This window comes from Eucalyptus grandis, chromosome 10 (genome assembly GCF_016545825.1).
Source record: "Eucalyptus grandis isolate ANBG69807.140 chromosome 10, ASM1654582v1, whole genome shotgun sequence".
NCBI classification, from domain to species: Eukaryota; Viridiplantae; Streptophyta; class Magnoliopsida; order Myrtales; family Myrtaceae; genus Eucalyptus; species Eucalyptus grandis.
In genome coordinates, this window is record NC_052621.1 from 4,619,581 (window position 1) to 4,642,463 (window position 22,883).

At 40.7% G+C, this 22,883-nt stretch overlaps 1 protein-coding gene across 7 annotated transcripts; it reads left to right on the top strand.

The window, feature by feature from the left end:
• The first annotated feature begins 1,557 nt into the window (after positions 1-1,557).
• On the top strand, positions 1,558-21,981 carry LOC104421300. Of its 7 annotated transcripts, none has more exons than XM_010033210.3 (17): positions 1,558-1,760; positions 2,683-3,057; positions 3,585-3,824; positions 4,639-4,707; positions 14,149-14,357; positions 15,350-15,514; positions 15,706-16,455; positions 16,551-16,645; positions 17,206-17,268; positions 17,378-17,466; positions 17,555-17,614; positions 17,780-18,406; positions 18,544-18,615; positions 18,783-18,853; positions 18,938-19,001; positions 20,709-20,976; positions 21,139-21,981. In XM_010033210.3, the coding sequence occupies exons 3-17, from the start codon at positions 3,744-3,746 to the stop codon at positions 21,675-21,677; spliced, it is 3,222 nt and encodes a 1,073-aa protein (XP_010031512.2). In that variant the 5' UTR covers positions 1,558-1,760; positions 2,683-3,057; positions 3,585-3,743; the 3' UTR covers positions 21,678-21,981. The 7 variants fall into 7 exon arrangements, with proteins under 7 accessions (XP_010031512.2, XP_039159385.1, XP_039159386.1 ...); XM_039303451.1 differs by having other exon boundaries at positions 2,708-3,057; XM_039303452.1 differs by lacking the exon at positions 2,683-3,057.
• Positions 21,982-22,883: the final 902 nt, after the last annotated feature.

The window sequence follows — 22,883 nt, forward strand, 5'->3', positions numbered from 1 at the left end:
CCTAGGTTTGGGGGCGTTAGGCAAGGGCCGACGACCCTCGTTTGAAGAGGGTCATCGGTCTCTCCCATTTGACCTTGGTCTGGAGATGGTCTAAATGGGCGGTTCCCACCTTGGAACTGGAAACCGCCCACTAATGAACGGTTTCAAAAGATTAGAAACGAGACTCGCTCGTTGGTTTCATGGACCCCCTAGGATCTAGTCTGGTCTAGTTTCCCGAGTGGATTCATAGAAGCGGTCCCCAATCTCTATAAAGCTTATTCGACCTTATATTCGGGTTGAATCACGAGCCATTGATTACTATAAGACAAAATGAATAGATAATACTCATTAGCTAAAAACTTAATTTCTTTAAAAGTCATGGTGTGGTCCTTTTAAAGTTTCCCAACACCAGAAACATATGGAAAATTATATTTTAGGTTAAAAGTCTTAACAACCATAGAAGTTAAAGTATCAATGGCTTGATTCATTTTTTTTCAACGTCAACCTAATTTAATCATGGAAATAGCTAAGCAGAGACTTGATTATACTCTTAAAATGAGGTATTAGTCCTTATAGATATCTTCGATTGGTTTTCTCATTCCTTTACATTTGTTTATGAAAGCAAATAAATGGATTATTAGAATAAAAAAGACAGGGGATTAATCCTATTAAACACTCAAGAGACAAAATTAGTCAATAATGTCCAATAACTACACATATATTTGGTTGAAAAACTACAAAAAAAATTAAGTAATCGAAATGGAATTTCTTTTTTTAAATATATATGTGTACACACACATTGGGTTCCACTCCTAAAACTGCGAATTGGACTAGTACTCACTACTTTCACTAAATTGGAACGAGGAATTAGACTGTCCCCAAAGGGAATTGTCGATTTTGGTCCGATTCAATCAAGTTCTGAGCAGTTCAGGTGGTTCTCGGCTCTTTTGCATACCCTTAATTGCCGTTGCTCCATCGAAGATTGGGCAGTGGCTACAAATGGAAGGGAGCCCTCTCGCCTGTGTTTTCCCTTCTTCTTTTTTTTAATCTTGTTGAAGTTTTAATATAATTGAAGTTAAATTTAAATTGTGTTTGCACAAAAATACCCTTGATAGGTACTACTGTCTTGGTGGTGTTTGGGCTTTTTCTCCCTCATGAAGGGGAGGAGTTCGAATCCCTCATGATCGCTTGGGGTTTTAAGTGGGACGCTGGGGTGGTGGGTCCTCCCGCTTACGTGTCCTCCCAAATTTATTCGCCGGCTGTACGACGTTCCTAGGTCACCAAAAAAATAAAATACCCTTGATAGGTCCGAATTTTATGTTGCCATTTTTTTGAAATTGATATGATTACTTGAAGTTTTTATTTAAAATAATATCTATTTTAGACTCATATTTAAGAAAAATGATTGGCATTTTAAGTTTTTATTTAGAATTTCCCCTATTCTCAGCCGAGTGCTAAAGAAGTCCCTCTGACTGCTTTTGCCCATCTCTCTCTCTCTCCCTCTCTCTCTCTCTATCTCTATCTCTTAATTAATTATTTATTTATTTATTTTTAGCCGGAGAAAAATACGGCGGGCGATGTCTGCTTGTTCCGTGTCAACGCCGCAGTACCTTTTCCCCACGAAAAGGAGGCAGCGGTCAAAAAGAGCCTCCGATCGGTGACGCCTACTCCGCCGAGCACGAGCCCCCGGAAAACCCGATTGCCCGGCCGCAGCGCCCCGCGACGGCGCTCGATCTCCGCCCCTCCTCCGGCCGCGCCCGGCTCCTCTCGTCTTCCGTCAGGTATTTCCCGCCATTCTCCGCCGCGAAACCTAAGCATTTTCTCTCTTTCTTTCTTTTCTCTCTTCCCCCCCTCCTCCCTTCGCCGCCTAGGGTTTAAGCAACATTCCCAAGCTTGCGGCTTTTCCGTCTGGGGAAGGAGCTCGTTCGATTCTCCTTCGTGGGTCTTTGTTTCTTTCTTCCCGTCGGTCGAGCGGAATTCGGGTAATTGGGGTAGAGTTCGGACAAATTTAGCAATTTCCGGTTCGATTCGATGTTTTCGGCGGAGGCTTCGCGAATGAGGCGAGCTCGTTCCCGCGATCGGCTCGGGCTTTGTCGTTGTTGGAGTGGGGGGGATTTGGCTGAGGTCGATCAATTGCGGACGGGCCGTCATCGGTCGTTGGTGGCTTCCTGTTGCGTGGTGCTGTGTTTGCGTGTGGGTAGAGTCCGTGAGCATCTGGTTTCCTTGCTCCGATGGGAACTTGCGGGCATTTCTGGGCACTGCGATTTTTTTTTTTTTTTAAAAGAATGACCGGCCTTTTCTGATCTTGAGAAGATTATAAGTTTGCTGGGATTTCGATTAATTTGATGAATTTTGTGGGTTGGTAATCAAAGATGGTGACTGAACAGAAAAAGTTGATGCCCCTAGCCTCCTTGTTACGAAAAAGGAAAGAACCTCACCTTTTACCTAAAGTGGGAAATTGTTCATGGGCTGGGCAAGGCCAGTTATTCTTGGTCGAAAATTAAAAACCAAGCTAATTGCCCTGAGGAGCATTGGTGGACTCTACCTTCCTGTTCTTCGCCCTGTCCTCCTGGAGGCATATTATAGCCTTATCTTAGCTTTCTCGTCTAAAACTGGGGCAGTGCTGATAAGTTTGGTCATTTTTCGTGTACAAGTGGTTTTCTATTTTTCTGATGTACAAGTGGTGTATGATTATCTTAACAGCTTTTTGGGGATCTGGAAACGCCAGGGAATTAAGGGACTCAATAGAATCTGAATTCAGCAAGGATATGTACTATGATGTGACGACTTAAGCAGCTGTTTGACGGGCAGCAAGCGCACTATGCTAGGTCCTGGCAATAACTCTGGCAAGGGCAGTAATGCGTCTACACTGAAAGTGCCTCCCTTGCCCCAATGTTTGTCACTGGAGCCAATTACTTTAGGCAATCAGAAACATTTACGACCAGGAGAGCTCAGGAGGGCCCTTGCTTTCCCTGTTGGCAGTACATCAGAGGGGCATTCATTTGGAGTGAACCAGCCTAAGCCTTCTGCTGTCATGGCAACCAAGGAGATAATTGAAGATGCCTCGAGAAAGGCAAAGTAATGGTTCTTGCCCGTCTTGCAGAGATCTTGTTTATTTCCCTACTTGTCATTCGGGTTATTCCGTGTAGTGGGAACTCTATTTTAATGAATAGCTCGTACGGTTTCTGGAACGGGCGATTTGGTAACTGGTGGGAAAATGGGTCATTATTTACTTCAGTGCATACTTTGGCGGCAGGGAATGTAGTGTAGCCGTCCATGAGTCCTAGCAATCCTTGCAAATAGCCTATGAATTTGAGCCAAAGGTATGTTGTAGATGTGCTCAGCATGTGTTCAGCATGATTTTGTGGCAGTTTGGGTTGAAGCACTCTGAAGATGTTTGTGATATTAACTGAATATTTGTGAGGATGTCTGTTTATTACCCTATGATGGTTGGATAAAGATTTTTGAAATCTGTTTCTTTTAATGCTTTACTCCAGGTTTCTAGAATGTATTATCTATTTATATTGAGAATCAAATCTAGGTTCGTTGGTTCTCATCATCTGAATTAATATCTGTATATTGAATATTTGATATCTCTTTATCAGGGACAGAGCAAAGATGTTCCGGAGTCCATCTCTAAGCTGGACAAGTACAGGGAAAACCTGGGCTCAAAGAAGCGACAAAGGACTGATATCTCATCCATTGAGAGGTCTGGGGTTGACCTGGAAAAGGTGAAAAGTCAACCTCGTGGAAACCCTCGTGACATGGTCAATGCAAGGCTGGAGCAGAGGCCGAAAAATGGTGGATTGGTTAAGCGTGTCCGTACTTCAGTGGCAGATATGCGGGTTTGTATCTGAGGCTTGTTTCCATTTCTGGTCTGTGATTATTCAGTTCTTTTGGAAATTTTTATCCTGTTCTTTGGATTTATGTTCTCCAAGATTTGCTTGGTTTTAGATTTGCTCCTAAGGAGATTTTCAGTCATGCTTTCATCTCATGCTTAATTTATTTGGTGTTCCTTGGATGTATTTCTGTGTGAGGTACATTTTCTGGTTTTTCCCCCACTTTGAAGGGACAACCTGTAAGATTTCCTGGTTAGAATCTGTATCGCCCAGGTACTTATGCACTTCTTAGGTGTAGATAAATTGAGTTTTCTTGTATCCGCTGGTTCAAACATTGTTATTTTAGAGATTTCAGTTCACTAAATTGTTGGAAAACCTGAAGATTGCATATAATTGCTGAAGCCATTTGACCAGTGAATTCACAAAAAAAGGTCCAAAGAAAAGCATGAAGTTAATTACAGCCTGTTGTCGATGCTATGTAAAATTGCTCGACTGAAGCTTGATACAAACTGTGTTATATAAGGTTTAAAATTTGCAATGCTGTCATGTAGTGAAATGCATACTAACACACGCTAGTCCTTAACAGGAATTGCCCCCACTGATGAAATATTTATACGCCGACTTGCACTGTTTTTGGTAGATTTCTTTGATATGAGTCCTCATCATAATTGCCTTGTCTCGTGAACTACTCTTGTATTTTTTGGCACCACTCACGATAGTTGTTATTCAAGGATCTGTTTATGATGCAGTAGCTACTTCTGAGAGATCAGCTCAATATTTTCCGTACTCACTAATTTTGTTTCACACTTCATGTTGTTAGGCTGAAACCAAGTCCATTTCTGCCTCAAGGCAGCCGGCGCTTATGGAAAGAAATGAAGAAAAGGTCCAGGTTGGTAATGGTCTTTTAGTTCGAAGTGAAGAAAAGATCCGCCGGATGGCTGCTGCAGGTGACAGTTGGGAGAGGAAAATTAAGAGGAAGCGATCTGTAAGTGCTGTAGGCAACAGAACTCTACATGGTGATGTAGATCCAAAGCAAGTTATGCAGTCTAAACTGCCTTCTGATTCCAAGTTGCGATCTGGTGATGGTCACGCTTTCAGGTAATCTTATATGTCCATCATGTTGATGTGAATATCTGCACTTAGAAGACTGTTGGGTAATTTATGTCTGATTGAGCTGTAGAGTCAGCTCTTTTTTCTAGTTGACTGTGGACATTTTGATCTCTCTCTCTCTCTCTCTCTCTCTCTCTTTTTTTTCTTTTTTGGACAGAGACATTTTGATCTGGTTAAAGATAAGATATTCTTTCATTTTTTTCGTCTCACTCCTTCGACTCAACTGTATTAATCACTCGAAAGTCTCTTATATTCGCATTTCCCATATGCAGAACTTCTCTACCGGTTATCGCGAAAATAATTTAAGTGAGCTGCTGGGATGGGTAATAGATGATACGGTTGATTTGTTTCTTTGTTGGAAGAATATCTTTGTCTTATCAGAGTTGGTTTTTTCTTTTTCCAAATGGCTGACAAATCTTACTGTGTACAATGTCGGTGTCTCTACCCATTATTAGAGTCTGCTCCCTAGGCGCCATTCAATTAGCTGCTGCTAAGGAACCATCGATTTTAGAATGCAAGCTGACGAGATTTTGAGATACCTTCCTAATAGAAGTTTTCCTTAATTGATAGCTGCCCTTTGACCAGTGTAATTGATAGCTGTCGTATATACGTGGCTTGTGATGTTCACCCAAATAACATTTGAATGGTAATAAAATTAATTAGTTGCTCGCTTTTTAAAATCTATTCTTGAAAATGGTTCACGAGGCTAGGGCTAATCGAACACAAATGCATAGGAAAGGTGGTCACTAGAGAAAAGGATCGTCAAGAAAGCCATTAGAGCCTCTTCAGATTGCATAATTTGCCATTCAGCTTAACAACTGTGAAGTGTTTGAGAAACAATCTAGCGTTAGATGATTGGTAGCTGAGGAAAATTTCCTAATATCTTTCCGTTATTAGACAGCAGATTTGCCCCTTCTTGTAAGTACTGGCTGGATGCAATTAACTATGCTCGTTCCATATTCTGAAGTTTGAGAGCATTTTACTCCGGTACGAGTCCATAAACACATAGGAAATCCAATGGCACTGTACACGTTATCGGTTACTATTGATCAAGTGATCATTGAAAGAAGATGACTGTTCACTGTGCACATAATGATTTAGATAGAAGCGGAGTTTGAAAGTGCAAGCGAAGGCAGGGCGATAACAGAAGATGCACGAGTCATATCACCTCTTCATAACAAGAGAAGTTATGCCGATAAAAACCATCTGACCACGCAAAATTTCCCTACTGCAGCAGAAGCAGCTTCGACAGAAGGAATTTTCCTCTCTGTTACTATTGTTTGGTACTAAAATGAGGCGACAGAATGAACACAAGCATTGCATCACAACTACCGAGTCAAATAACGTCAGCTTCCACCACATAGCTGACCGAAAAGATCAAAATATGGAAAAGAAAACTGCCCGGGAATCCCACTGAACAGGCCTTAGCAGAGAGCAAGTCATCTGAATCCTCAGATCTAATCTGACCTGGGAGATCAAAATTCCTGAATTATCATCTAGCTCAAACGGAGATGCTCGATAAACCACCCAGATTTCAACCAAATTACCATTGTCAGTACACATCTGTAATAGCAGAAACAGCAAACCCAGCTAAGGCTCGTAGACCATCGAGTGGCGTCATGTTTCCAAATAACTTATGCCAGTTAAAAACACACTGATGCCGAAACCATCTTCTCAGTACGTCGGGCTCTCTACAAGTTTCCTTCGTCTTCACACAATGTATGCTCATTAAAGGTGGTCGCTCGTTTTCAATCATGTTCTCGAAGGCAAATGCAGCCCTTGGACAACGATGACGATTGCAAAGCCTTGATTATCAAAAAAATGAACACAAGAATGCTGATAGTGAAGGTCCCTCCTTTTCACTCTGGGTTTATTTTTTCTATGCCACTTGTTTTAGGAAGTTCTGTACTTTTTCTCTGGAATATGGTTGTTCCTCAACAATGCGATGGAGGACCACCTGAGCTCTGGCACACGAAGAACGCCTCATCCGCCGGAGCAAAACGCTCCTTTTGGTGTTGATACTGATTTTTTTTTTTTTGGTCAGTCCTATTCTATTTCTATACTACACTCACTTTCAGACTTTTGCCCTGCCTCTTGCAGAGCGTGGGAGTCGAAACCTACTCCTGAAACTCACGCGTCCCCATCCCATCTCCCTGAGAATGTGGGGATTTGAACCCCTCACCTCCTCCTTCCATGTTGGAAGAGTGGCCACTGGGGCGAATCCTAGTGATTGGTGCCGATACTGATTGGCATACGAGGCATTACAAATTTCTTCGTAAAAAGCTTCCAACTTCATCGAAAATGTGGTTCAACTAGTTGATCCCCGTTGACTTGAGAATTGGAGTCGAGACCGGCTTGACGGGTGTGAGTTCGAAAACATTGATGAAAAGCGAATTGAAAGTCAAGTCTCTCGGGAATGAAACCAAGTGAGGTAGATGAGTTTTTCTTTCTGAATGAGTGAGGCATGCGGGGTCCCATAGGCAAATGGACGTCCACTCGATGGCCTACTTTGCGAGCAATTGAATTGAATCCTAAAGCCTTGATCATAGGATCAATTTGAGGATGGTACATGTGGAGCATAATTAGTGCTTCTCTCTCTATATGCGTGAGCAATTTAAAGTTGCCAATGCTCCTCGCCAGAGTATGAATTGTGTCCTGGTGTTTGAGGGGAGAAGCTAAAGATTTGCCTTTTCTTTCCTCCACAAGGTTTTACAAAGAAGCTAGAAATTAAACCCGCCCGATTGATTGGGGTTGAAGGAGATTGGTTCTGTAAAAAAATTATATCATTAAGGGTGAGTTTGGTAACCATTTTGTCATCACTTTGCTCAAAAATGATTTTTTTATTATCTTCCTAGACGACTTTATAAGCATTTGAAGACATTTGATAACTAAATAAAATTCTATTCCTACAATAAAAATGTTTTTGGTACAACTCAAATTCTTTTTGCAACTTATAATTTCTTTTAATTTTTAATAATTTTGTTACATTTTTCTCTTTTTTTCCTTTTTATCTTCTTCTTATTCCTTTAGCCGGTGGTCGAGCCTCACCGTCATTTGGCGAGGTCAAGTCTCATTCATTTGCAGTTGAGCCTCACTAGGCTCGCCCTTGCTGGTGATTGGGTGAGGTTAAGCCTCGTTGACAGTTGGGCAAGACTAGCCTCGCCAGATTTGGAGAGATCAAGCCTCGTCCAACCATCAATGAGGCTTCGATGAGGCCACTAGCGAGGCTTAGGCAAGGCTATTGACCCTCGTTTGGTTAGTCACCAACTATCGGCAATAATCCACGACTAGCTAGATGAAGAAGAAGAAGAAGAAGAAAAGAAAATAGAGAAAAAAAAATGAAAGAAAAGGCTTGATTATGGAGTTGTTCTCGGGAACAAATAAGTATTGTTTTTTTTTTTACTTCTTAATTCTGTTCTAGATTTGTTCCTAAGGAAAAGAAAATTACTTAATGGATTTTTGTTCTTTTTTTTTAAGGAATAAAAAATAGAATTAGACATCATTTGGCTAGGTACCAAACATGGCCTAAATGTAAGTTCTCTTAAGTTCAACTCCCGTTAGATCATGAAGATGGTAATTTTTTTTTTTGAAAAACAACAAAAAAAATAAAACAATGCGATCGAGTCGAATGGGAAAATTTCGCCTTGCTAAGCAGAAGATGCGGGTTCGATTCCCATTATCTATCCAGGCTAAAGTAACCTAATTAATGATAAAAGGATTGATATAATTGATGGTGATAGAATGGTGAATGATTTCATCCTAAAAGGCAAACGATGGCCATAATTAATGACTCGTCGATAGTTGCCAAAGTCGAAGCCATCATGGAAATGTGGCGACGATGGGACTTGAACCACCGACCTCAGGGCTATGATGGAGGTCTACAATTTGGCTCCACCAACCGTGTATTATAGGATAGGATGGGGGCCAAGGACCTGGGACTTATGGACTTATTCGATTCTTGGTGCTTACAAGGTGTTGCCCTAGGCCTTCGGCAGTCCGAGTTGTACACCCCACGCTCCGGAATTATTAAAAAAAACGAGTCAGGAAATGGAGAATTTGAAGCGACTTAGGAGCGCAGCGACATAAATCCTAGATATGAGATTTTCTCTTTTAATTTACGTAAAACATGTCTTTTAGACTCTCGCTAAAAATATATATATATATATATATATATATAGTTAGTGGCCTTCAATGCACAATATTTGTTTTTCGTGGTGGATTTATTTTTGTCAATAATAAATATTCTCAATGGGAAAATTCTAAAAAGAACCGAAGTAGATATAATTTCAAATAAGAGATCGAAGTGTCCTCATTTCCTCAAATAAGGATTTGAAGTAAACATTATTTTAAATAATGATATGGAATAACCATATTAACCTCAAATAAGGGCTTGAACTCGCCAGCTATAAAAGATAATTTCATTTTTTTAAAAATATTTAAAAAATTTCCTTTTCTCTTTATGTTGTCTATTTTTTCATAAAAATACTAAAACTTAAAATTTTTAAAAAGGAAAACACCACCTCGTCACCGATAGGGTGGTGACCATGGTGCTCGAGCAAGGGTCGGCCACCCCTGCTGACCAAAGGGGAGGGCCGACCCTTGCTAGAGACGAGAGAAGGTGGTGACCCTCTCCCAAATGTGGGCGAGGGTTGCCCACCCTTGACCCTATGTAGGGGAGGATTGCCGGCCCTCACCCCCTAGGTTTGGGGGCATTGGGTAGGGCTTAGCGACCCTCGTTTGGAGAGGGTCATTGCCCTCTCCCATTTGATCTAGAGATGGTCTGGATGGGTGGTTCCCACCTTGGAATTGGAAACCGCCCACTAATGACTAGTTTCGAAAAATTAGAAACGAGACCCGTTCATTGGTTTCATGGACCCACCTAGGATCCAGTCTAGTCTAGTTCCCGAGTGGATCATAGAAGTGGTCCACAATCTCTATAAAGCTTATTCGGCCTTATATTTGGGTTGAATTACGAGCCATTGATTATTATAAGACAAAACGAATAAATAATACTCATTAGCTAAAAACTTAATTTTTTTGAAAGTCATATGGTGTGGTCCTTTTAAAGTTTCCCAATGCCGGAAACATATGGAAAATTATATTTCAGGTTAAAAGTCTTAATAACCATAGAAATTAATGGCTTGATTCATTTTTTTTCAACGTCAACCTAATTTAATCATGGAAATAGCTAAGTAGAGACTTGATTATAATCTTAAAATGAGGTATTAACCCTTATAGATATCTTTAATTGGTTTTCTCATTCCTTTACATTTGCTTATGAAAGCAAATAAATGGATTATTAGAATAAAAAAGACAGGGGATTAATCCTATTAAATGCTCAAGAGACAAAGTTAGTCAATAATGTCCAATAACTACACATATATTTGGTTGAAAAACTACAAAAATAATTTAGTAATTGAAATTGAATTTCTTTTTTTAAATATACATGTATACACACACATTGGTTTGAGGGTGAGCGGTTCCACGCCTAGAATCGAGAATTGGATTAGTACTCACTACTTTCACTAAATTGGAACCGGGAATTGGACCGGCCTCAAGGGGAACTGTCGATTTTTGTTTCGATTCAATCAAGTTCCGAGCAGTTTAGGCGATTCTCGATTCTTTTGCATACCCTTAATTGCCGTTGCTCCATCGAAGATGGGATGGTGGCTACAGACGAAAGGGAGCCCTCTCACCTGTGTTTTCCCTTTTTCTTTAATCTTGTTTAATTTTTAATATAATGGAATTTAAATTTAAATTGTGTTTGCACAAAAAAACTCTTGATTGGTCAAAAATTTTATGTCGACGTCGATGTTAGGCCCTCATTTGAAACAACCATAATTACTTCAAGCTGTCTTTTGAAATTGATATGATCGCTTCAAGCTTTTATTTTTAGACCCATATTTAAGAAAAATGATTGGCATTTTAAGTTTTTATTTAGAATTTCCCCTATTCTCAGCCGAGTACTAAAGAAGTCCCTCTGTCTGCTTTTGCCCATCTCTCTCTCTCTCTCTATCTCTTAATTAATTTATTTATTTTTAGCCGGAGCAAAATACGGCGGGCGATGTCTGCTTGTTCCGTGTCAACGCCGCAGCACCTTTTCCCCACGAAAGGGAGGCAGCGGTCAAAAAGAGCCTCCGATCGGTGACGCCTACTCCGCCGAGCCCGACCCCCACCCCCCGGAAAACCCGATTCCCCGGCCGCCGCGCCCCGCGACGGCGCTCGATCGCCGCCCCGCCGATCTCCGCCCCTCCTCCGGCCGCGCCCGGCTCCTCTCGTCTTCCGTCAGGTATTTCCCGCCATTCTCCGCCGCGAAACCTAAGCATTTTCTCTCTTCCCCCCCACCTCCTCCCTTCGCCGCCTAGGGTTTAAGCAACATTCCCAAGCTTGCGACTTTTCCGTCTGGGGAAGGAGCTCGTTCGATTCTCCTTCGTGGGTCTTTGTTTCTTTCTTCCCGTCGGTCGAGCGGAATTCGGGTAATTGGGGTGGAGTTCGGACAAATTTAGCAATTTCCGGTTCGATTCGATGTTTTCGGCGGAGGCTTCGCGAATGAGGCGAGCTCGTTCCCGCGATCGGCTCGGGCTTTGTCGTTGTTGGAGTGGGGGGGATTTGGCTGAGGTCGATCACCTGCGGACGGGCCGTCATCGGTCGTTGGTGGCTTCCTGTTGCGTGGTGCTGTGTTTGCGTGTGGGTAGAGTCCGTGAGCATCTGGTTTCCTTGCTCCGATGGGAACTTGCGGGCATTTCTGGGCACTGCGATTTTTTTTTTTTTTTTAAAAGAATGACCGGCCTTTTCTGATCTTGAGAAGATTATAAATCTGCTGGGGTTTCGATTAATTTGACGAATTTTGTGGGTTGGTAATCAAAGATGGTGACTGAACAGAAAAAGTTGATGCCCCTAGCATCCTTGTTACGAAAAAGGAAAGAACCTCACCTTTTACCTAAAGTGGGAAATTGTTCATGGGCTGGGCAAGGCCAGTTATTCTCAGTCGAAAATTAAAAACCAAGCTAATTGCTCTGAGGAGCATTGGTGGACTCTACCTTCCTGTTCTTCGCCCTGTCCTCCTGGAGGCATATTATAGCCTTATCCTAGCTTTCTCGTCTAAAACTGGGGCAGCGCTGATAAGTTTGGTCATTTTTCGTGTACAAGTGGTTTTCTATTTTTCTGATGTACAAGTGGTGTATGATTATCTTAACAGCTTTTTGAGGATCTGGAAATGCCAGGGAATTAAGGGACTCAATAGAATCTGAATTCAGCAAGGATATGTACTATGATGTGACGACTTAAGCAGCTGTTTGACGGGCAGCAAGCGCACTATGCTAGGTCCTGGCAATAACTCTGGCAAGGGCAGTAATGCGTCTACACTGGAAGTACCTCCCTTGCCCCAATGTTTGTCACTGGAGCCAATTACTTTAGGCAATCAGAAACATTTACGACCAGGAGAGCTCAGGAGGGCCCTTGCTTTCCCTGTTGGCAGTACATCAGAGGGGCATTCATTTGGAGTGAACCAGCCTAAGCCTTCTGCTGTCATGGCAACCAAGGAGATAATTGAAGATGCCTCGAGAAAGGCAAAGTAATGGTTCTTGCCCGTCTTGCAGAGATCTTGTTTATTTCCCTACTTGTCATTCGGGTTATTCCGTGTAGTGGGAACTCTATTTAAATGAATAGCTCGTACGGTTTCTGGAACGGGGCGATTTGGTAACTGGTGGGAAAATGGGTCATTATTTACTTCAGTGCATACTTTGGCGGCAGGGAATGTAGTGTAGCCGTCCATGAGTCCTAGCAATCCTTGCAAATAGCCTATGAATTTGAGCCAAAGGTATGTTGTAGATGTGCTCAGCATGTGTTCAGCATGATTTTGTGGCAGTTTGGGTTGAAGCACTCTGAAGATGTTTGTGATATTAACTGAATATTTGTGAGGATGTCTGTTTATTACCCTATGATGGTTGGATAAAGATTTTTGAAATCTGTTTCTTTTAATGCTTTACTCCAGGTTTCTAGAATGTATTATCTATTTATATTGAGAATCAAATCTAGGTTCATTGGTTCTCATCATCTGAATTAATATCTGTATATTGAATATTTGATATCTCTTTATCAGGGACAGAGCAAAGATGTTCCGGGAGTCCATCTCTAAGCTGGACAAGTACAGGGAAAACCTGAGCTCAAAGAAGCGACAAAGGACTGATATCTCATCCATTGAGAGGTCTGGGGTTGACCTGGAAAAGGTGAAAAGTCAACCTCGTGGAAACCCTCGTGACATGGTCAATGCAAGGCTGGAGCAGAGGCCGAAAAATGGTGGATTGGTTAAGCGTGTCCGTACTTCAGTGGCAGATTCGCGGGTTTGTATCTGAGGCTTGTTTCCATTTCTGGTCTGTGATTATTCAGTTCTTTTGGAAATTTTTATCCCGTTCTTTGGATTTATGTTCTCCAAGATTTGCTTGGTTTTAGATTTGCTCCTAAGGAGATTTTCAGTCATGCTTTCATCTGATGCTTAATTTATTTGGCATTCCTTGGATGTATTTCTGTGTGAGGTACATTTTCTAGTTTTCCCCCCCCCTTTGAAGGGACAACCTGTAAGATTTCCTGGTTAGAATCTGTATCGCCCAGGTACTTATGCACTTCTTAGGTGTAGATAAATTGAGTTTTCTTGTATCCGCTGGTTCAAACATTGTTATTTTAGAGATTTCAGTTCACTAAATTGTTGGAAAACCTGAAGATTGCATATAATTGCTGAAGCCATTTGACCAGTGAATTCACAAAAAAAGGTCCAAAGAAAAGCATGAAGTTAATTACAGCCTGTTGTCGATGCTATGTAAAATTGTTCGACTGAAGCTTGATACAAACTGTGTTATATAAGGTTTAAAATTTGCAATGCTGTCATGTAGTGAAATGCATACTAACACACGCTAGTCCTTAACATGAATTGCCCCCACTGATGAAATATTTATACGCCGACTTGCACTGTTTTTGATAGATTTCTGTGATATGAGTCCTCATCATAATTGCCTTGTCTCGTGAACTACTCTTGTATTTTTTGGCACCACTCACGATAGTTGTTATTTAAGGATCTGTTTATGATGCAGTAGCTACTTCTGAGAGATCAGCTCAAAATTTTCCGTACTCACTAATTTTGTTTCACACTTCATGTTGTTAGGCTGAAACCAAGTCCATTTCTGCCTCAAGGCAGCCGGCGCTTATGGAAAGAAATGAAGAAAAGGTTGGTAATGGTCTTTTAGTTCGAAGTGAAGAAAAGATCCGCCGGGTGGCTGCTGCAGGCGACAGTTGGGAGAGGAAAATTAAGAGGAAGCGATCTGTAAGTGCTGTAGGCAACAGAACTCTACATGGTGATGTAGATCCAAAGCAAGTTATGCAGTCTAAACTGCCTTCTGATTCCAAGTTGCGATCTGGTGATGGTCACGCTTTCAGGTAATCTTATATGTCCATCATGTTGATGTGAATATCTGCACTTAGAAGACTGTTGGGTAATTTATGTCTGATTGAGCTGTAGAGTCAGCTCTTTTTTCTAGTTGACTGTGGACATTTTGATCTCTCTCTCTCTCTCTCTCTCTCTGTTTTTTTCTTTTTTGGACAGAGACATTTTGATCTGGTTAGAGATCAGATATTCTTTCATTTTTTTCGTCTCACTCCTTCGACTCAACTGTATTAATCACTTGAAAGTCTCTTATATTCGCATTTCCCATATGCAGAACTTCTCTGCCGGTTATCACGAAAATAATTTAAGTGAGCTGCTGGGATGGGTAATAGATGATACGGTTGATTTGTTTCTTTGTTGGAAGAATATCTTTGTCTTATCAGAGTTGGTTTTTTCTTTTTCCAAATGGCTGACAAATCTTACTGTGTACAATGTCGGTGTCTCTACCCATTATTAGAGTCTGCTTCCTAGGCGGCATTCAATTAGCTGCTGCTAAGGAACCATCGATTTTAGAATGCAAGCTGACAAGATTTTGAGATACCTTCCTAATAGAAGTTTTCCTTAATTGATAGCTGCCCTTTGACCAGTGTAATTGATAGCTGTCGTATATACGTGGCTTGTGATGTTCACCCAAATAACATTTGAATGGTAATAAAATTAATTAGTTGCTCGCTTTTTAAAATCTATTCTTGAAAATGGTTCACGAGGCTAGGGCTAATCGAACACAAATGCATAGGAAAGGTGGTCACTAGAGAAAAGGATCGTCAAGAAAGCCATTAGAGCCTCTTCAGATTGCATAATTTGCCATTCAGCTTAACAACTGTGAAGTGTTTGAGAAAAATCTTGCGTTAGATGATTGGTAGCTGAGGAAAATTTCCTGCGTATATGTATACTTGTTACCCGAGTCACTTCATTTGTGCTTCTCTACTCAAACTCTCTCTCTCTCTCTCTCTCTCTCTCTCTCTCAATTTTCTTGCTACTACAGGTCAAAAACTTCTAATGGTGCGGGTGGAACAAACAAGTTGGTCAGCCGGGTTGAGTCTCCTGGTTCAAATGCCTGTGCAGTTCTGAAGAATGAGCTGGAGATAGCCCCTTCACCAAGGGATGGTACTGATTTGTTTGAGCAGAGGGTTTTACTGAAGGGAAACAAGTATGTCCCTACATATTCTCAAAATACCTTGTTCCTTGTATATAGCTGCCTTACATGTTCATATCTAACAAGAATTAAGACTCTGCTTTATGCATTTCCTTCATAACAAGGTGTGCATTTTTTCTGTCCTCTATATACTTAGTCAGGTTGATGAGGCTCTTGATTGCCAATAACCGCAGTACCTCTTTCAGGTCAAACTTCGAGGAGGGTGATTTGGCTAGCGGTTCTAGTTCATTGATTAAAGGAAAGGCCTCCCGAGCACAACGAACGGGTTCACTTATGGTGCTTGATTCATCTCCTAGCATTCATACTTCCCCTGGAGCTATTGAAGATTGGGAACCACCTCCAAAGCCAAATAAAATTATGGCAACTGGCATCACAAATGATAAAAAGCATACTCTCTCTCCCGGTGCAACTTCGCAACCAATGGCACAGTGGGTTGGGCAGAGACCACATAAAAAATCACGCCTTCGAAGGGCAAACCTAGTTTCTCCTGTTGTGAATCCTGCTGACAAGATGCAGAATCTAGCACAAGGCTTTGCGACACCAGAGCCCAACCGTAGAAATTCTGTAATTGGAAACAGTGGATCTTTGATTGGACGCATATCTGGTAATGGCAACATGAAGATCAAGAAGGAACCTGAGATTTCATCGCCATTTGGTATGCCTGACAGTGAAGAATCAGAAGCTTGGGAAAACGGACTGAAAGAAAAAGGAATGGATGGTGGTGAAGTTTCTGCATCTCATAGTGCTGGGGATAATGTTTTGCCTGTGAAGAAGGGTAAAGTACTTTGCGAAATGGGAGGAGTGAGAAAACAAGGGAGGAGCGGAAGAGGTTTGTCTTTGACAAAGTCAAGCGTTTCTCCACGGGAGAGGATGGAGGACTTAATAGCAGTTAAACCACCTCAATGTCTGAGGCTCAGTTCAGATAGAAACAAAAGGTCTTTGAATTTTTTGTTCCAAAATTGTGCACAGTGCACTTGCATTATTTATATATTCTCTGTTGAACGATTTTTGCTATCTATTGTTCATCCAGTAAAACAGGCCGACCTTCCACAAAGAAGTTGAAAGATAAGAAGGCTGTGGCTCGGGTTGGGCTGGTGCTAAATGCTGGCTCTTCTGATATTTCTGGTACAGTAGAAGCCCAAACCTTTTGTTCAGTATTCTTATATTTCAGCTTCTCTCACTGGGTATTATTGGCTAGAATAGCTCTAAGTTCTATGACATTTGAGAATAGTGATGATGATATGAAGTGATACAGTAGACAGTATAATCCTCATTGTTGGTAGGGCATACGGTGCACATGGGCCTAATATTTGCGATCCCATAATTTCCTGTTGGTGCACATATTGTAGTACTTTTACTTGGTTCTCTGTGGATGGGAGAAGCTTATTTGTATAAAAACACGGCATATTTTGAAGAGTTTGATTTCTTGGGTGCATCATATAAGTAACTCTCTATTCAGTGAATCTGATTTTCTAGTGCTGCAGTGTCTTGGTTTTGACGTAACATTTAACTTTTTTACTTGACATTTGTCATAAATTTGATTTCTCTAAGCTCTAAGCTTCAATTGTTGAGGCCTTTGGAACCTTACCATAAGCAAAGTGAATAGAAAGGTTGCCAAGCTTATGTTTTAGCCATGAGGAAGTTGCCAAACTTTGACATTCTACTACTTTGATATCCTTTTGCAGGTGAAATGGATGATGATTTTGAAACTTTACTTGCTGCTGTGCATTCTGCTCGAAATGCTTTCAGTATGCACTTTGACTCAGATCCTCTTGTTAAATTTGTTTTTTCCCCAATTTTGGTTCTTTTTCCCCCTTGTGAAAGCATGACCATAGAAATCCCTTACTGTTTGTACAGATACAGCATTTGTTAGTACACTTTGGAAGAAAATGAAACATGTATTTGCTTTTGTGAGTCCTGAAGATGAGTCCTACTTAAAGCAACAGGTATTAGTTCTGAAAGAAGATTAGTTTCTCGATATCCTAATCACTGGATACTGAAACTTTCATTTTGCTTGTTTCTTACTTGGATCAGCTCAATCGCATTGAGGAGCTTAATGAGAGTTTGTCATTCGTTATCAATCATGATACTTTGGTAAGAGAACTTGTCTATGAGGCCATATTTTATTTATTTATTTGTATTTCTTTCAGTCTATCGGTGACTTACAAAAAATATTGTTGCAAACTTGATGTACTTTTTTATATAAAATTCTCAGAATAGATATTTCATTTTACAAGAATTTATTGGTTCTTTTCTCAGGGCGCAGTCATTCACAAAGAAGATTCTGATCGTCCTGGTGGACGAGAAGGGAACCATTTGGACGAGGAAGCATCTCAGAATGCTATATTATCTGGCAGATTTGACATTGGGAGTTTGGACAAGGTTACTCCATTGTATCAGAGAATACTTTCTGCTCTAATTGAGGATGAAAGCGAAGAACTCTACCATCACAACGAAGGCAAAAATTTGTCTCTTCAGAGCGTGAGCGATGATTCTCATTGTGGTTCATGTAACCAGATAGACATAGAGTCCAGAGACAAGGATAGGATGGAATCTGAAGTTGAGTCAACTGTGGATTTATGGAATCTGAAAGTTAACGTTCTGGATAGATTTTCTGCTGATAAAAGTGCTGCTTCTAGCACAGTTAGAAATTCAAGCATGTCGACTTCTGTTTACAGCAATGAGCATTCATTTGGAGATGATGAATACTCCCATTCTGATGCAGCCATTGTCAGTGAAATATGTTCAGATGATATGGGACAGCTGCCAAAGAAGGAATTGAATGTCTCTGCCTTTCCTTACCATGATGGTCAATATCAATCGATGTCTCTCGATGACAGACTTCTGCTTGAGCTAAGGAGTATTGACATACATCCAGAAATATTGGTAGGTTCCTTATTTAACAGAGAGGATCCACTGGACTCTTTTCCACATGTTACCCATACTCTGGAAATCCTCTTCTTACCGCTTATATGTGAAGACTTCCCCCTCTTATTGTTTCAAACTTGGTTTACCGTATGCAGCCTGATCTAGCAGATGATGTGGAGGTGATTAATCAAGATATTGCAGAACTGAGGGAAGGGCTATGCCAACAGGTTGATATCTCCCTAGTCTTCTTGAATTTGTTGGACTGTAAAGTGAGGAATTGAAAGGAAGGTGTCTCTTTCTTGGGTGAAAAGAATGGAATCTGATTGATTAACGTTCAATCCTTTTTTAGCAAAATCCTCCTATCATTGATCTCTGATTTTTGACTGAATGTTAGATTGTGAGAAAAAGGGCGAACTTGGAGAAAGTGGATAAAGCTGTAATGAGCGGAGAGGATGCGAAAAGATGGTAATATTAATGCCTCGTCGGGTATTTGTCTGATATTTTTCTCTTGCTTCTTGTTTTGCTTAAATAGTTGGATTTAATATGCAGGAAAGCTGAACTAGAAGAGATTGCTATGCAACGACTTGTTGAGATGGCCTACAGGAAAAGAATGGTAATTGTTTATCTGTTCGAAAGTCATTATTTAGAATCGATGGATTATTGGTTTTGGAATTTATTTGCCCACAAAAATCATTTGTATTTTCCATCTGTAATGAAAAGGAACCATGTGTTGGTTTTCGAAAGCGAAATATCGGACACGATAAAGTAGACAGTAATAGATTCACATTTTCAATGCAGATCACTGTGATTTTTTGTGCTGTTTTCTTATTATGGATTTTTGCACACCAGTATGTGACGTCAAAACACCAGTGGTTCCTAGTAGTGATATCTTTTGTTTATCTAAGAAATGGCCCAAATGGCCTTGAAAAGAATCATTTTCCCTCCTCGCCCCCAGGGGGCAGGGTTGAACCCCTGCCTCCGTGGTTCTCTTTATATGCTGGCCACTTAGCTAGCAGAGGTGATCCAATTTATATCAAGTGATGAAGTCAAAGGGATGCGACTCCTAGACCTCACCTCATATTGTCACGTTCTGGTTCTTTGAATATGCATTTGACGTCGCCAATCTGTCTTTCAAGAATGAGCATTATTTTGTGCTGAATGCTTTGCCACCAACCGAAGGATTAGGCTTCCTGATTCTTCATCTCTTATCTCTTTTTATTTTATTTTTTAGTTCTAATATCTGTGGTTGTGGGTTGGCTGTCTGTTGTGATGCGCTTTTGTTTACTTTTGACAAGTTCTCTAGTTTGTTTGTTTGTTTGTTTGTGTTTTTTTTTTTCCGCATATCAGTTGTTCTAGGAAGTAACAACAGAATTACTTGTTTCTGATTTAATGGGGCTGTCATAGGTCAGTGTAAGTTTTGGAACTTAGAGTTTATATCAGTACCATATTCAAAAAGTGGCACTGTAATTTTTTCTTAAGTATTTAATGTCTTATGCTGTATGTCCTAAAACTCAATATATTTTGCACTTGATTGAACATAAACACTGAATATCCGGTTCTAGCATCTCTTTCTTCTGAGATTGTGCTTTGTTTAGTCCCCACAAATGTAGTTTCTCTGTCATTTTCCTCATTCAATGAGCAAAAGACAGAAGTAGGAAAATTTGTCAATTTGGATACAGAAGGCTAATGTTTTGAAATTGGGTATTCTTGTTGATGTGGTTTTTATTATTCAGAAGCCTCCCTATGCTTTTTAGTACTAGAAAATCTTTTGTCCCATGCTTGCCGCGACAGAACTTCATCTAGGTTCTAACAGGAAGTCGAAAAAATGTATGCCTTTCTCCATCCACTACCAGAGGTGGCCAATTGTGGTTATAATTGATTTCCTACTAGATGTTGCGTCTTGTGAATTCTGAGCTTACTCCAGTGTGACAAATGGGTTTTACTTAAGCTTGTTGATTGCGTGATGCTGTCCCTCAGTCGTCTTTACTGGTCAGATGGTTCATCTCCTAAAATTGCTTAGGGTTACACATTGGTATTTGGCAATTTTTCCAGAATATAAACATCCAGTATCAGTACAATTTTGTACTTCTTGATGGTAACTGGTTCCTATTTGAGATAAATAACTCATTGAGTCTTATGGTGGTCCTACCATATTGTCAAATACATGATATTGTGATGAATCAAATCAAAGACTAGTTTTTTGTATGTTCCTGCGATGCAAAAGTAGCAGCAAATGTTATATTGATGTGGATGAACCAGAGACAATTTAAGCACTTAGCTGATTGGTAAAGAGTTCTTGTCATGTCAATTTCCTATACAGGCATGTCGGGGCAGCAGTACTTCAAAAGCTTCTGTCCGCAAGGTTTCAAAGCAGGTTGCGTTGGCTTTTATCAAGCGAACACTTGTGAGATATAAAAAGTATGAAGATACGGGCATTAGTTGCTTTTGTGAGCCTGGACTGCAGGAAATCCTCTTTGCACCGCTGTCTAGCAGTAATGATGCAAAATCTGTTGAATGCGTTGGCTCAGGAACGGCAAGTAATACGTGTATCGATGTTCCAAATCCTCAGGCAGAAGCTAGGGGATCAGGTAAATTTTGATCATGCTAGCCTGTCATTACATGATTGACTTGGAATCAGTTGTCGTTTTTGATTGTCACCTGATAAAAGTCCCCTCAGGATAAAAATTCCTGTGAACCAATTGGGTTAAACCAGTAAAGAATCTTCTAACCTTCTATATGTCCTGCCGCAGGTGCTGTCTCTAGCACTTTTGAAAGGTATGACTCTCTTGGGAAGAAGAAGGAAATGCTAATTGATGATGTCATGGGGTGTGCTTCCTCAAAAGTAACATCGATCGACAGCTCCATGCTTGGCGAAACAAAGGGTAAGAGAGGTGAGAGGCAGAAAAACACAAATGTTACTACTCTATCTGCAGTGGCTGGTCAACAATCAATCCAAAGCCCTGGGGTCGAATGCAAAAACAAAGTGAAACCGAAGCCGAAGGCCAGTGACCATCCGACTTCAAGAGTAAGGCCTGGGAATGGATTTCCAGCATTGGCAAATACCTCTAGTCACGCGACTAATGCATCGGTTGGTCAACCGAAGGTGGGTAACAGTGCACGAGGAGACTCGACTAATGATGTGGACGAGCCCATCGATCTTGTGAATCTTGGGCTTGGTGGTAATCAAGATCTCAGTTCGTTTCTGGACTTTGACATGGATGGGATGCAAGATCACGATTCAGTCGGTCTTGAAGTACCACCATGGGATGAGTTTGCTTTCGACTTTTAAAACGAGGACGGCGTGCAAGGTTTCGGGCTTCGTTATTCTGCAAATGCTAGAGGCGGGGGTGGACTTATACAGTGTTGTGTTATTTCATAATTGATTGAGGGTGCAGTCTGTAGGGTTAGGGCAAAGAAATTTGAAAACCAGCATTTACCAAAACTGTTGGGAAGCAAGCAAGAGTCAGAATTTGTCATTTGTAATTCTTTGTTGTACACTAATCCCTGTAGTGAAAAGAATTTTGCCTATCCGAAGTTACAATCTCAAGAGGGGCTTCGTTTAACCAGCATGGAAATGGTTGCTTATTAGAACATATGAAATGTTGGTTTTGGTCTCTCTCTCTCTCTCTCTCTCTCTCTCTCTCCATACCTTCCTTGCTTGTAAAGTAGTGATGGAAGCAGCATTACCCCTTGATAGATTATACTAAAATTGAGACCTAATCTAAGAGGACGTGTCCCATTCGTCTAGAGAGAAGTCGCCTTTGCTTCCTAATTCTCTGATTGGTGTGGGGTGAGTGAAGGCACGCCGACAGTGATGGACAGTGCCAATTTAAACAATTTTTATCTATTTATTTATTTGAGTTCGATTGTAATGATCAAAAAGTACAGAAATGCCAAAAAGTCTCAGTGAAACAAAAATTAAACATAAAATAAAATAAAATAGGGCACCGTCTAATTTAAGGAAGAACCCAGTAATTAGGAAAAACGCAAACCCCTGGTGATTCTGTCATTTTCCCTCCTAATTATCACCACTAGATGATGCCAGGGAAAAGCAAGATGCTGCCCACGATCGCCTACGACTTAAATCGACGTTCGATTAAATCATTTCGGTGCCCTGTTAAATCTTGAACTAACCGCTTTGTCCGTGAGTTCGATGCGTCCAGAAACGTCGAGAAAAAATTTCAATCGAATGAGCTATGTTATAGCAATGCTCATGGATGACAGTATCTGTATATAATTATTTTTCACATCACTCTCAATCTACGGAAACTGTTGATTGAATAAAATAAATTTTCATATCAATCTAAAGACGTCCATTATTAAAATCGATGGCCTCCAACTTTTTAATGCATGTCGGTAGAAGATCGTCTGCATATACTTTTTATATAAATAAAGTAAAGAAACAGAAACTCTCAATCTGCAACAAGAAGTAAATAATTTCACAACCACTTCATTAATGAAAAGGATCGAAGGAGAGGCAGGCGCTCGCACCCAC